Source organism: Phalangium opilio, unplaced genomic scaffold (genome assembly GCF_054372755.1).
Source record: "Phalangium opilio isolate 3A_F unplaced genomic scaffold, DU_Popi_V2 ptg000003l_1, whole genome shotgun sequence".
In the NCBI taxonomy this organism is placed as follows: Eukaryota; Metazoa; Arthropoda; class Arachnida; order Opiliones; family Phalangiidae; genus Phalangium; species Phalangium opilio.
In genome coordinates this window covers 12,844,371-12,858,186 of record NW_028324145.1, presented here as the reverse complement: position 1 = coordinate 12,858,186, position 13,816 = coordinate 12,844,371, and the positions used below count along the sequence as shown (strand labels likewise).

Sequence of the window (13,816 nt, the reverse complement as noted above, 5' to 3'; positions counted from 1 at the left end):
AAAGGAAAAACAGCGTGCTTTTCTTCTTTCTAGCGCTCTTTATTCGATGCCAAATTAGTTTGTCGTTGAATCCTTACCAACGTACCCCTATTCCACTCTGTTCCGTTTTTTGAAATAGAACTACTCGATTGAGGAGCTTCATTCTCCATCGTGACATTGCTTTTTTAAACGCGAATTCCCGTTTAAGGATGCGGGGGAATAAGTCCGGATCGAGAAGTGGTAGATTTATTTCAAAAAACGGAGGATCTTTTTCTCCTCTCTCATTCTCCTATAGAATGATCCCGTTGCCATGACAACGATGGATGTGCTCGTATTTATATCTTTGATTCTTTTAAAACGGAAAAATTGATTTTTTTTATTCCGCCGCGCGCGTTTTTCTACTTTGTGGCGTAGGTAAAATAATAAGAATAAATATGACAATTGATAAAACGGAATGGGTAACGCTATATCCATATTACTCCTTGGTGTGTTAGTTGTACTTCACCAGAAGGGGTCGTATGATACGGCGCAAATTAAATGCGTATTGAAGAACAAGGAAGATCCGAGTATACTTTATACTTACCCAATTTTCGCGTTATGTTTACTTAGTTGGGGGTTGGGAATACACGATATGCTTATAGAGAATTATAGAAATGATTTATATAGCGTCTGTTATGATTGCTTTTTAATGTTGACCAAAAACATATAGCTATCAATCTATTTTATATAATAATATATTCAATATACTCTCACTCAATGACGACTCCATTTGTTTTTGTTATTTTTTTCTTGTTTGTTTTTTACCATTTGTATTTATCTTACAGAACGTGTTTTCGCGCCACTTTATCCTTTCTTTTCTTCGCTTTAAAGTTCTTTTACCCTTTCTCGTATCATCCGGAAGAATGAGTTTATTTAAGGAAAAAGGAAATATAATTCAATCCATTAATTAACTTACGATTAATTAAAAGGATCACTATAATAAGCCATTAAATAAATTATAATATTTTAAATAATTTTAAGAATATTGAATTTATATATTTTTTTTCTTCTTTTAACTTTCGTGAAAGCCATGGCAGAAAGTTCAAATTTAATTTTAATTTTTAATTAATATAATTAAGAGGAAGAAATACCATATCGGAAATTAAAAAAACACAAAGTTTAACTTCTCTTCCCTGAACCATTCTCACCTACTAATAAATATTTTTCTTGTTGAAATTTTTGTTTTAAAATAGGATATATATACATTTTATAATAACTTTTATTTAAAAAAAACGTTTTATACCCTGTTTAGGTCTACTTTATAGGTCAGATCTGTCTCTCTCTCTCTCTACCCATAAAATGAAACATTCTTTCTGCTAAGCTCTAGAAAAAAAACTCCACGAATTTAACATTTCGCGATACGATTATTGGCCTAAAAAGAGACAAAAGTCACGAATACGTCGTAGCTTGGACTCCATAATTTTTTTGTCGTCACATTTTTAGAGTAGCAGTTTCAATTTTTAAAAGCAAACTCATTTCCGACATATTAATTAATAATTTACAAAGCGTTTATTCCCATCGCTAAGCCTAACGACGAAATGAACTCTTAACCCTTATCACTATTTTAATTTGACCAAATCCATCGAGTCCGAGATTCTAGAATTATTTTTCATTTTCACCCCACTAACAATTGTTTATCAGACTATTCTGAATTTGTTTTGTTTTTTCTTTCTCGGGTTTAATGGATTGTTTTTATATTAGGGTCACTTTGGGGGTCACTGTTCTCCGGTTGCGTCCGCGGGTGCATCGTCTGTTTCCATGGGTATTGTCGCGTTTTGCGATTCCGAATTATTTTCCCCTTCTGTCCTAGCGTCGGAATCCTTATCTTCGATCTCGTTATCTTCTCCGTCTTCATCTTCCACCGTTCTTTCCATCTTTTCCGCCACCGTCGCGTTTCTGTCTAGCTCCATTTCCGCGTCCTCCGCGGAGGAATCTTCGACACAATCCCCGGCTAACTCCGTCCCATCCCTATCTTGATTGTTAAAATCCGTCGTATTTCCTTGACTTTCCTCCGGCGGTTTACTTGCTACTCTCGATTCTAATGTTTTTTCCGTCTCCCCATTCGCCCCAGTGTAAACCGAAGTTGTCCCGAGTGACCCGGAAGCCCGTTCAACCACCTTTTCCAAATTATTGGTGGGATTGTCGCCCGAATATGGTTGCTGCGAAGGTCGATTTGTTTCATCACCGTTATCGTTTAGTTTGACCAGTAACGAAGTCATTGTTGGGGTGGCCATATTACTGTTGTTGTTTGGGGGGGTTGTTGGGTTTATTCCGGTGGGGTTAGGAGTGGGATTTTTGGCTGTTACCCCGCTTTTGGATCCCTTTGACGAGGACCCACTCTTGGAGCCGCTTTTGGTCGTCGATTTGTCCGTGTTGGTCACTTTGTGCTCGGCCGCCTCCGCGTTCGTTATGCCGTCTTGCTTTTTCCATTTTGTACGACGGTTTTGAAACCAGATCTTGACCTGTAGAATTAGAAATTTGATAGGATTAATTATGGATTAAAATATAAATAACTATTTAATAATTTGTTTGTACTAATTGGTATTTTTTTTGTTTGTTTACTTTCAGACGATTGACATCTTAAAAAATTGTACCTCTCAATTCAAAATTACTGTATGCCGAATAGAGCACGAGGTAAGTTATTAATTAAAAATAATTGAGAAATGTGCTTGGTGATCTGCACCGATTAAAATGGTTTGAACTGGGTATTATTCATCAGTCACTCAGTTAAACCCTACTGGAGTAAACCTATGAATTACTATATTTAAATCTAACCCATACATAAATTTGTTTGAAGATTCAATTTTAACCCCGAAACATTTTTACTTTTTTTGTGTGTGTGCTTTGCCCCGTCTCATTTCCGAACAAAGCGGGGGGGGGGGATCGAGTCAGGGACTCGGATTTTTATACGCTTTTGAAAGCTCCTTTCAATGAAAAATTTAGAGCACGCGCCTTCCCAGTAATAAATGCTTGGCGCGCCTCCCCCAATATCATTTTCTGTTTAAGTTAGGAGTAAAAGCTTCGGCACGTTCGAGCTGAATCGACAATTTTTTTCTTCTTTCTTCTTCACCCTCTTTCGGATAATAATAAGGATGGCTAAAGCGATACCCTAGCCGCCCACGCGCCAGACTTGTAATACCCATGGCACGCGCCTATTTTCCCAGAAAAACCTCCTCTGATATAGTCTCTCTGCCATGCGCGAACTCGGCCCCTTAGATACCTTGAAGCCACACTCTGTTTATCATTTTCTTACGAGGCGCAGTAACAAACCCCAAACTTTAGCAAATATGTGACCCGAGATAAATGGATGCCTAACAACTAAATTAATCTTATAGCTCACTTTATGATAAAAGATAACAACATATATTTTAAGGAGTTATATATATGGACACTAAATAGGTTTAGCGTAGGTTGCGATGATACAAAGGGCTCTTATTTGACCTTTGGTGGTTCATTAAATATAAGTCACAAAGCCAGTGCCCTGTCCCTCAATTTTTTTTATATTTATTTTTATCTAACAAACAACGTGACCAAATTAGACCATAAAATAGTGGTGTATATATACGCCACAATGGCGGTACAATAAAGAATTATCGAATAGAAACGTCATGCCCTTTCGGATATCCCAGCGAGTATTCTTTAAAAGATCAGAACGGGGGAACGAATGAAGATAAAAATCGTTTTATTTCTGCGTGGTGCGGTCGCTAGCTGAGACCTTAATAGAGAATCCGCGGGGCCCGCTTCCTTATACAAAAGAGAGAGGAAAAATCTAGAAAGGAAGAATAGGACAATAGACCAGAGAAGAGAGCGAGCGAGAGAGAGAGAAGAAAAAGAGAATATAAGCAATTTCTTTTCGGTGTAGGGCGAAAACAGTCTGGGGGTGATCAGGCCGCAACAACTTTTAACGAGTGTGGATAGTATGGTGGTGGTGCGGCTACCTCGAACCAATTGGAAACGATCCACTCCATTCTTCTCGCTCCGAACACTCTTTTTTTCTATTCGCCTCTTCCCCAAAACCTTCTATATATACGTCGCGTCTTTATCGGCTAGCTATGGCGCACTTTGCTTTTATCGTCCGACTTTCTCTATTTCTCTCTTCTCCTCAGTAAACCTAAAGATTCCAGCCTCCTTTGCCCTTTTCCTTCTTCTTTCCAACGGTACTCGGGCCTCGGTCCAATTGCGTGTGACAGGTGGTGATGCTAAATTTTTGGCAAAGTGGTACTAAATTAAATTAAGAACTTCCCGTTGAAGCAATAGGTACGATCCAATCAAAGCTCACGTGAAATTCAAAACACGTGATTTTTAATTTTATTCCTTTCCCCTTTCAGTAAAAATCTAGAAGCATTTAGTTTGATTTTCAATGATCTCTAATTAGTTTTGATTGATTAATTGAGATCCTTTCTGTAATTGTTGATAAACGTTAATTCAATCACTTCATGGAAGGTTAACATTATCATTGGCATTCCATCACTAGATCTTTGAGAATAAAGGACTGAATTGTAGGGGGTGAAAATAGCTGGCCTCTCGGTAATTTGCGCTCGACCCCGATCAAAATATATCGCTCTCTCTCTCCCCCCTTTCGCGATCCCGCCTTTTCTTTTTCTCCGCCGGTTAGCTCCATTTTTTTTCCCCTGCTCTCTATTCTTCCAGCTCTAGTCCTATATATATACTTTTCCGCTAGAAGTTTTTCTCTCTCCGCTACTTAGAAGCTTTAGCTTTTTCGAGTATCCGACGGAGGAAGGAGAGGATCGAGGAGGAAGTAGGAAGTGGGAGACCAATTGAACGCTTACGCTTTTGCTCCGAGAAATCGACAAGAGGTCTATATAGGTATAATAGAGTAGAGCTTCAATTTCAGCCCTAGAATGCCGTGATAAAAATACTTCCTCCTTAGCGCGTATTTGTTTCAGAAAAAAACTGTAGTACTGTAGGGATTTCTTGTTTATCTGTTGCAAACTTGAGTTGAGGTGTAACAGGCTTATGGTGTGCGAATGAGACCAATGAAAGAGAATAGATTTTATATGGTTCAACATCCTCACTTGTCACTAAAGGTAGTAATACTTTAAAAATGTTGTATTACTGTTAATTTTCTTGTTGGTTTTTTAATTATGTTTACTGTGGTTAATTTTCCCCCTAAAAATAAGATAATTAATTTAAAACAAATTCTAAATTTCAATCTGTAATTAATGTCGCAAACCCTTTAACAAACTATATCCTATATACCCCTAAAAAATTTAGTTGGCCACCAATACGGATGGTGGCGTTTGGGAGAGGTATCGCTTTGGGCGAACGTTGTGTCCGGGACATTATCTTTATCTTAGAATCGCCGCCTTATTATAGGACCCCGATGGGACTTGACTTCCTCCCTCATTCTTTGCCTCTCTCTTCTCTTAACTTACTCTCATTTACTCTTTACTCGGAGGCCGTGTTTTTTCTTCTTCTTCTCAGTAACCCTTTCCTATGCCGTCATTCTTCTGTTTTGCCAAAGAGAGAGAGAGAAAGGTTTTCTCTATTGGGAGCGAATGAGCTCGCGATTAAAGGGTCTCTGGGATCGTTTTTCTTTCCTCGCTCAATCCTCCCTCTCCTTACTCCCAAGGAAGAAGAGAGAAAGAGTTGGTGGTGGTATATGTAGGCCTAGATCGAAGAAGAGTTAAGAAAACGGTGAGAATCATTTAACAAGACCGCCGTCGCCTCAACGGACTAATTAGGCCTAAGGGTTAAGAAGAACAGAACCAGATCTTATACTACCCGCTCCTTTGTTATAGTGTAAAACTAGATCTTTCTACCAAGCTCCTTAACACAATAAAATCTTGAATCCACTCCCCATCCACCCAATCTCCTTCCTTTCGAGGAATTTAAATTTTCAAGGAAAAGTATCACTATATTAGAATTTTTCAATTTGCCCCTGGTGGGTGGCTGACCGAAAAGTCCTGGTGTATTGAGTTGAAGCTAAACCAGTAGGGGCTTAAAACTAGAATTTTTTGTTTTTTCTTTACCAATTTATTCTTAAAAATAAATATTTAAGATTTTCAATGAAAATAAATTACCCCTAGATGATTAAGATTATATTTTGGTGTTAATTGGTGTAGTTTACGAAGGCGTAAATTATTTTTAGTAAAATCAAGAAAGAAAGATAGGAACTTTACCATAGAATTTATTGGGGATTTTTATTTTTTTCCTGGAAATCTTTTAAATTAGGGTTAGCAAGTATTACTTTTTATTCTGAAATTTAAAATCGATATGTTCTAGAGAGGGAATGAAGGGGGGAAGCTCTAAAAACGTCACCATTTTTCCCCTGGCGTCGACATGTCGTCGGTAACTTAGTTTTCCCCAGGTGATATTCCTTCTCACTCTCAATTCCTTTTTAAACCCTTTTTTCCAGAACAAAAAAACCTCCCCTTACTTTTCTAGTATTACCAGGATATCTCCCGCAAAACTAAAATGTGGGGAAGGGGGTTCTTTGAAGCGCGATGAAGTTAACGGGGTTTGCGTACTTTTTTATACCATCTTGAGATACGACCAAAGTGGAAGCCCGCATAAAGCATTTTAAATTAGATTTAAATAGTATCATCACGCCTTTTGTGTACAGTATAAATTCCCTGCTGAAACGTTATATAACAGGAAGGGAGATTTTTACTCTTAACGCTTTAATTACGTTGCACGTGCCCGCGCGCGTTTCTCCTCGTGCTTTTTTTATTGCGATGGATGTTTGGTGTGTCATTCTTAGTTTGCAATACGGATAATGCTATCATCCCTTCTAAATCTACCTTCGTATATCGACTACTAGAGGCGCACCATGCATTACAACTTACTGTAATCTGGTTATGAAATTAATAGATCTTTCCTTTTCTAGTTCAATTAAAGACCGCGTGGGGGAGCCGCGCAGTATAAATTTTTTTCATCCTATATGAATTGCTTGAATGAGATCTAGTTTCCCATCCTCTATTTCGGTTAATGTTAAATTCGGCTACAGGGACCTAGGCCTTCAATTCTTTATCTACAAGGGAATATAATTCGCTTTTACTAGCATTCGCCCTCTTTCTACGAATTCGGCTAATTTGCGTGGACAACCTTTACCACAAGAAACGAGGGATTTTCAGAGTCGATCCCAAAATTTTCGAGAGGCAAATCACTCCCTTCATCTTTATTAAACAGATTGCTTTTATTGAATAACGTAAATGAAGAATAAATCGAGAGTGAAACGCCCCTTGGAGCTGGGCCTTACCGGGAATCGATATTTAATTACGTAATAACCGCGTTCCCTTGATTTATTCCCAAAACTGGAATGCCCTGAAGAGTACAGCGGGATAGAAAATGCTTGGGATTCGAAAGGGATGGATGGATTTGGGGGTAGGGGAAATTTATATTATCAGAAAATGATCTTTTATATTTCGTTTCGCCCGCGTTTTCAAATTTGGAAACGATTAGGAAGCTAACTAACAGCCATTATAATAATAATAATCCGCATCATAAACAATTCCTCGTTTTCAATGTTTTTTTTTAATTACAAATTTTAAAAGAGAATTAAGAAATGATTATAGTTTATGTTAAATGGAAAAATTTATTATTTGAACCCTTGACCTTTATGCGGGCGTAGACTATAACCTTTTTATTATTACCCCTGTCTTTGAAATCTATGGTATACCACCTTAAAAATAAATATGGCTTCAAGTTAAATATCATTTATTCTGACTGCGAAACTTTTGAAATATATTAATTGTTCTTTTCTCTCTATGACTCTCGAAGCAGCCATTACCCAGTAAGTCAAACATAAACTATAAAGTCAAAATAGTTCTCTCGTATTTGGGGCGAGTAAACATCGGGTTTAAGAAGGAAATATATTCTACGTAAAGAGTTCAACTTCTAATATAAATTAAAACACGAAAACGCGCGGAAATTGCAGTTGAGATTCGGCGTTAACCGCGAACTTAATTAATGTTTATTCAATTTCGGGTATATACGTTGGAAGCCGGCCGTCAGCTACAAGACGAATGATTGTTAAAACGAGCCGCTTTTACTAAATCATTAATCTTCTCGCTCCCCCCCCCCTCCCGAAGAAGTTAGCCCCGTACGTTTCACTCTCGGTTAGTTAAGAATACCCAGAAGCAAAAAGAGAAAATAGAAAAACAGCCCCTAATGGTTGCTCTTCGTCGCCTAACACGCGAGAATACTGTTCGAGCGCTTTTACAGGCGCGACATGCGCAATCGCTACAAATACTAAGCCTTAAAAAAATACGTGATCGGCCTTGTCAATTACTTTTTAAATTAAGATATATTCATGTAAATGAGTTTACATTGCCGTAATAGTCACGCTACACTGTTTTTCCAGACCAATAGACGTTAATCAAAGCTAATCTACTCCAATTTCGAATTGAATTTTAAATTAAATGGTTAATGGCAGTAACTTTATTTATAACTGAAATAATTTAAACTAAAGATAGGCTGTACTTCTCGTATACTTTAATATTTGCTTCCTTCCAAACACAACCTGTTTTTAATTTTTAACAACTCTTAAAACTCAAATGAACACACACACATTCAGGCCCAAAAATGTTCAATTAGCAATTGACATAGAATTTAGACAGAAGAGAGGGCTAGTCATTAAAATGCCCCGGTGCTATACACGCATGCAGGAACCGACCGAGCTTTGATATATATATAAAATAAAATAAAAATAAATAGTTAATTAAGCGAAAGTAGCCCTAGCTTGATGACGATGGTTTAAAGAGAACGAGGCGTAAAAGGGGTAAAAGGGTATACGTTGGTGGTATTATATTAATAAGGCTCGCTCCACGATTGAAATTGGCTAGGGCTATAAAAGAACCATTAAGGCCGTCGGCTAGCTAGCTAGCCCGCCAAAATGAGCCAGGCTCCGCTAGGGCGCGTATATACTGTTTGCGCGCGCTAGCGTCTCGAGATCCTCCGCTCGTGCCCTGCCCTCCTGCCCACCCTCGGGCCCCACCACGTGCCTCATTTCCCTTTCTCCTTTCAGTCTTTTCTCCTCGCGCAACCGGGGCTCTTTTAATCTGCGAGGCATAAGCGCTGAGCTGTCTGCGCTCCAAACGAGACCGATGTTAAAAGAGCTTGCCACTGGAATAGCTAGTCTTGAAAGAAAAAGGCTTAGTGGATATTGGAATGTGTTTTACCAGTAAAGATGAATACAGTCACTCTTTAGGCGGAGGAACGGGTTTATACCTGGATTCTTCTCTTCCCCTAATATTTGTTAATTCATTCAACACTCGCGAATGAGGGTCAAAAAGAGATTAGGCGTCTCTTCTCTTTCCTGAATGGTCCGTACTGTGGGAGGGGAATGGAGCTTACGTCAACGTGTTTTGGAAAAGGACTAGCTCTAGTACTTGCCCTAGATAATGTTCATTAAGCCGTGCAGTACAATGAAACTCGCTCATACACCTTTGAGTAGGTTAAATTGGGAACACTAATGAAGTAAACCGAAATTATAAAATGCTCTTAATCTTTTCATGGGAATTACTATTGTTGATCATGACACATATAATTTGTTCTTATACACCTGGGTTGAAATCATCTATTGAAAAATGTTACGCGATGCTTGCTTTAACGTCTGGTTAATATATTTCCGCTTCAGACGCGTATGGAATACTGTGACTGACACAGACTTTCGGTTGTAAGTCCGACCGATTTCGACATTCGAGCTTTTACATAAAATCCCTCACTCTTTTTCTTTCGCCCTCTCTCGGAAAACCAAGTTAAGTTGAGATCGTATAGAACAGAAGCGTTTATTGGTCGAATAACACGCTATAAAGCTTCATCCACCATCATCAAAGCTATAATCGGTTACAACCTACGAAAGGACAATCTTCCGCAATGAAAAACGCCTTCCAATACCGACATTTCAGGTCTATTTTAGGGTGTAAACGAGTGTCGTATTTTCACTCCATACTAACCCTCCGTAAAGTCGGCTATTCAGGATAAGTTGCCTTCCTAATATTGAAGCTTCCTGTATTTATCGGAGGGATACTTATTTCATTCCGAGAGTACAATACGTTGAACGTTACACTCTGTAACATCCGAGTGTAAATATATTAGGGTACAACTTTGTGCCTGTTACAAACTAAAGGCGAAATAAACTAGCCTATCCGTTGCCGAAATTGTTGGGGAAGTAAAGCGGAAAGAGGGATAGACTTATATAGCCAATTTTCAAGTGGAATTTACAATACAGGGGAATGGTAAAGCAGTATACAAGAAATACCTTCGATTCCGCTTATGTTTACCTTTCTACGCGCTAGGCATTCCGTATGGAATCAACTTGGGGGATTTTTCTCTCCGGTTACTCGCTGGTTGGGTGGAAAACGAAGTTGGGTTTGTCAGAAAGGTTCGTTGTACGTTTGGGAGAAGGGATTGCGCTATTTGGGGTAAAAGCTGATCGGAGTGTAACCTTCCTCTTTCTGCTTTTGGCGGGATTAAGAGCCCCGTGTAGGCTTAATGGTCCTTCTCGAACTACTACTAGTTAGGCCTAGCTCCATAGTCGCCGACGTCCATCGTATTTGCTCTAACTTATTCCCTAGCTCGTATTACTTACTGCACCCCGAGCTTAGTTCTAATGAACGACCTGCAGAGGAAAACCAAAGGCGGAACCGAATAACAACTCCCTCTTAAATTTATTTCTAAACCAATGACCATTAAAGAAATTCAGTCTATTTTACATCAATTTAAACCGCATCCATATCGGGAATAAAACTCTTATATATATATAAAGAACTTTTAAACCTTCAATTAGTTATAAAGAAAATCAATTTCCTTTTTAAGCTTATACTACCCTAAATGGTTGGAAGATATTCCAATATACCGTTTGAAAAACCGTTAGTGGAGCGCAGTCAAGTTCTTTTATACGTACATAATAGGTTGGCACCGAGTACTTAGTTCTCGGTCGCTTGAACTGATAAAATATTCACGAAGTCCCTCCTCTTTAAAAACTATCTAAAGTAAAAAAAAAAGAAAAAACGCTTCTTAAAATAATGGGGGTTAGCGATCCGAGCTCGGAAGTTTCTAAGTTCAGGCGCCAATATAATACATCTTCCCTTTTACACCTGTCGACACCAATTAAAGCGTTAATCCCACCCCCACAGAGTGCGCGCTTCACTCACTTTTTCGTCCAGGCATCGATTTTCTTTTTTTCTTTTTTGGGAAGGAAATTTTTAAGGCGTAATTGTCAAGACTTTAATAGAAGCGGAGTTTAGGCTAACCGATGCCTTCTTTAATAGGAAGCGGGTTTTGGGATTAAAGACCCTACGAACAACGTTTCAAGTCAAGATTGCAACACTAAGGCTCATTTTTAGCGGAGTAATACTTTGCTTTGCTTGGGCTATTTAACCGCGGAGTATATTGCACGTGCCCTTTTTCAACGAGACGCGACGGGAGATGGCCCACCCACCCGTAAGAGAAGCTTATAGGAAGTTGGGGATATATATTGTCAATCAGTATTACTTAAGGATTGGGAATTCAAATTACAAAGACTCCCTTGCCTTTATTAGCGGTGTAAAGTGACATTGATTTGTAGTTATGAAAAAAAAAGAGGAAGAAATTTTCATCCCGTGGCTAGCTAGCTAGCTTCAAAGTGAAATTTTTCCCTCCACTTCTCCCCTAATCGCTTTTGTATTAAAACTGGCGGGCTTGTGGAAGCTGTACGTTAGATTGGGGAAACTAGGATGGGAAAGAGGGATAGGAAGAGGAAGGAGAGAGTCATAATTTTATCAACCCTATATCCCCGTTTTCTGTCCTTTCTCATTTTTGGCGGAGAGGATTCGCCTTCATTAGCATAACTCTGAAAGGATACTCCCCGCCTACTTTTCATTCAAGTCTGTTCTCTTCTCTTCTCTTCCTCTCTCAACTCTACCCCCCCTCCCCGTCCGCCTTTTGCTCCCATTTCCGAAGTTTTTTTTATTATTATTTAAAACCATTCATGGCGATGCTTCCTTTATTTTTATCCGTAGATGTGGTAGTCGTACTATGTTTGAAAGCGTTTTGTTAAGTATATTAGAACAAGACTGATTTTCTATAATGTTAAATATGTTTATTTTTTTAACTTAATCAAAAGTATTTTCTCTTAAAATTGCGCGATTGTTTGTAAGAAATTCGTCCCAGTTTTTACCATTTCATTTTTTAGAATATTTTTAATGCCCCTGGAAGTTAGCTTCTCTAAAAGTCCAGATGTATTGAGAAAAGCCTAACTCGCAGGCCCCTCCATATTCCATTACAATCTTTTATAATCATTTTCTATAATGTTAAATATATATATTTTTATTTTCAACTAAATTTTAAATATTTTACTCTAAAAATTGCATTGTTATTTGAAAGAAATTCATCCTAGTTTTTCTTTTTTCGAATATTTTGAATGCCCCTGGAAGTTAGCTTCTCTAAAAGTCAAGATGTATTGTGGAAAGCCCTACTCTCAGGCGCTTCCAAAAAATATGAACTTTAATTTTAGATTCTTAAGTTGATGGACAAAATTACTCTCATATAACGCGTATGAACTATAAGTGGATTGAAATCCAGAGTGCAGTTTCCTCCGAGTCTTGACCATTCTTGTTTCTAATTCCCAAAAGCGCTGTCATCTTTCTCTCTCTCCCTCTCCTTTTTTATTCTTTATTTCTTTTTGTCAATCCCTTCCTCTTTCATCCCCGGGTTTTTTTATTTCTTTCCAAGCGGTAGTTTGCTCGAGCCAAATCACTGTCTCCGTTTGCCTTCTATCTCTTTCTCCCGCGGTCTCTCCTCTCCTCCACTCTCTCTCTCTCTCTTTCGCTCTCCCTCTCGTTCTCGACAAATTCGAAATAGTTATAAAAGCTACGCAGTCCCGTTCTAAATTTAGAAATAGCATTTGGAACGTCAGTCTTGGACTAATTTCGAGCGTAAGGGAATATCGCATCGGCAAAAACTAAAAATGAAATAAGATGAAAAAAAAGGTACTCGGGAGAAAAATAGCCAAATTAGCGACTCCATCAGTATTAAAGATAATGTTTCCTACTTAAATATAGCTATAAGTCTTGAAAAAAGGTTCAAGAACTTTATTCTTTAAGTACCTTTGTCAATAAAAACATTGAATTTATTACTAGGCCTACAACATGCCAATATGGTATTGAAAAGTTGATCGAAACTCTGTCGTGAGTGAGATTTCATCCATAATGTATAGGGATGGAATTAATTCGTTCATTTCTCCACGCATAAACATTCGGAAATTCCACATCCTTCCAAAATTAACATCATCTCCTGCGCATATACATCTTTCGAGAAGAGGGGGGGAGAGACTATAAAATGGAGTAGTGTAGAAAAACCATCTCTTTTGAATTCGCCGACGCATGGTGAAGTATATTAGCCAATACTGAGAAACGAAAGCGACTATAAAATCCTAAAAGTAGCGACTAAAAGATGTGGGAGGAAGATGGAAAACTCGCGCCAGAGGAGAAGGAGGAAAGGGAAGGGATTGTAAGAGGCTGGAAAAAAAGACTATACCGGAATGGATGGGAAGCTCTTCTCTCTCTCTCTCTCTTCTCTCTAACTCTCTCTTGGAAATGTAAATAAACGATTAAAGCAAGAGGGGGAACTTGTTTATTATCCGGAGAGTGGTGCTGCGCCACCGCTACTATACTCGGTTATTTGGGATCAGTGTTTATCTTCTAATTCTTTTTGATGCTAACTCTTAATCGGTAGCTTTTTTATCTTCCCCGTCTCTATATAAGCAGTCTCTTTACAGAAAGTGATGTAACGGATTACTATCTCTCCTTTTTTTAAGTCAAATTGAACCGTTGAATGATGATATTTATTTAAA

At 38.3% G+C, this 13,816-nt stretch overlaps 1 protein-coding gene and 1 long non-coding RNA gene across 2 annotated transcripts in view; one reads left to right on the top strand and one right to left on the bottom strand.

The window, feature by feature from the left end:
- Positions 1-2,652, top strand: part of LOC149717940 (uncharacterized) — a 46,645-nt gene extending 43,993 nt beyond the window's left edge. The window contains exon 3 of the long non-coding RNA XR_016368281.1: positions 2,587-2,652. This is a non-coding gene — a long non-coding RNA (uncharacterized LOC149717940). The remainder of the gene's footprint in view (positions 1-2,586) is intronic.
- LOC149717939 (uncharacterized) overlaps positions 662-13,816 on the bottom strand; it is a 58,271-nt gene continuing 45,116 nt past the window's right edge. Inside the window, exon 3 of the mRNA XM_089841386.1 lies at positions 662-2,480. Within this exon, the coding sequence (XP_089697512.1) occupies positions 1,734-2,480 (747 nt within the window). The 3' untranslated portion in view covers positions 662-1,733. The remainder of the gene's footprint in view (positions 2,481-13,816) is intronic.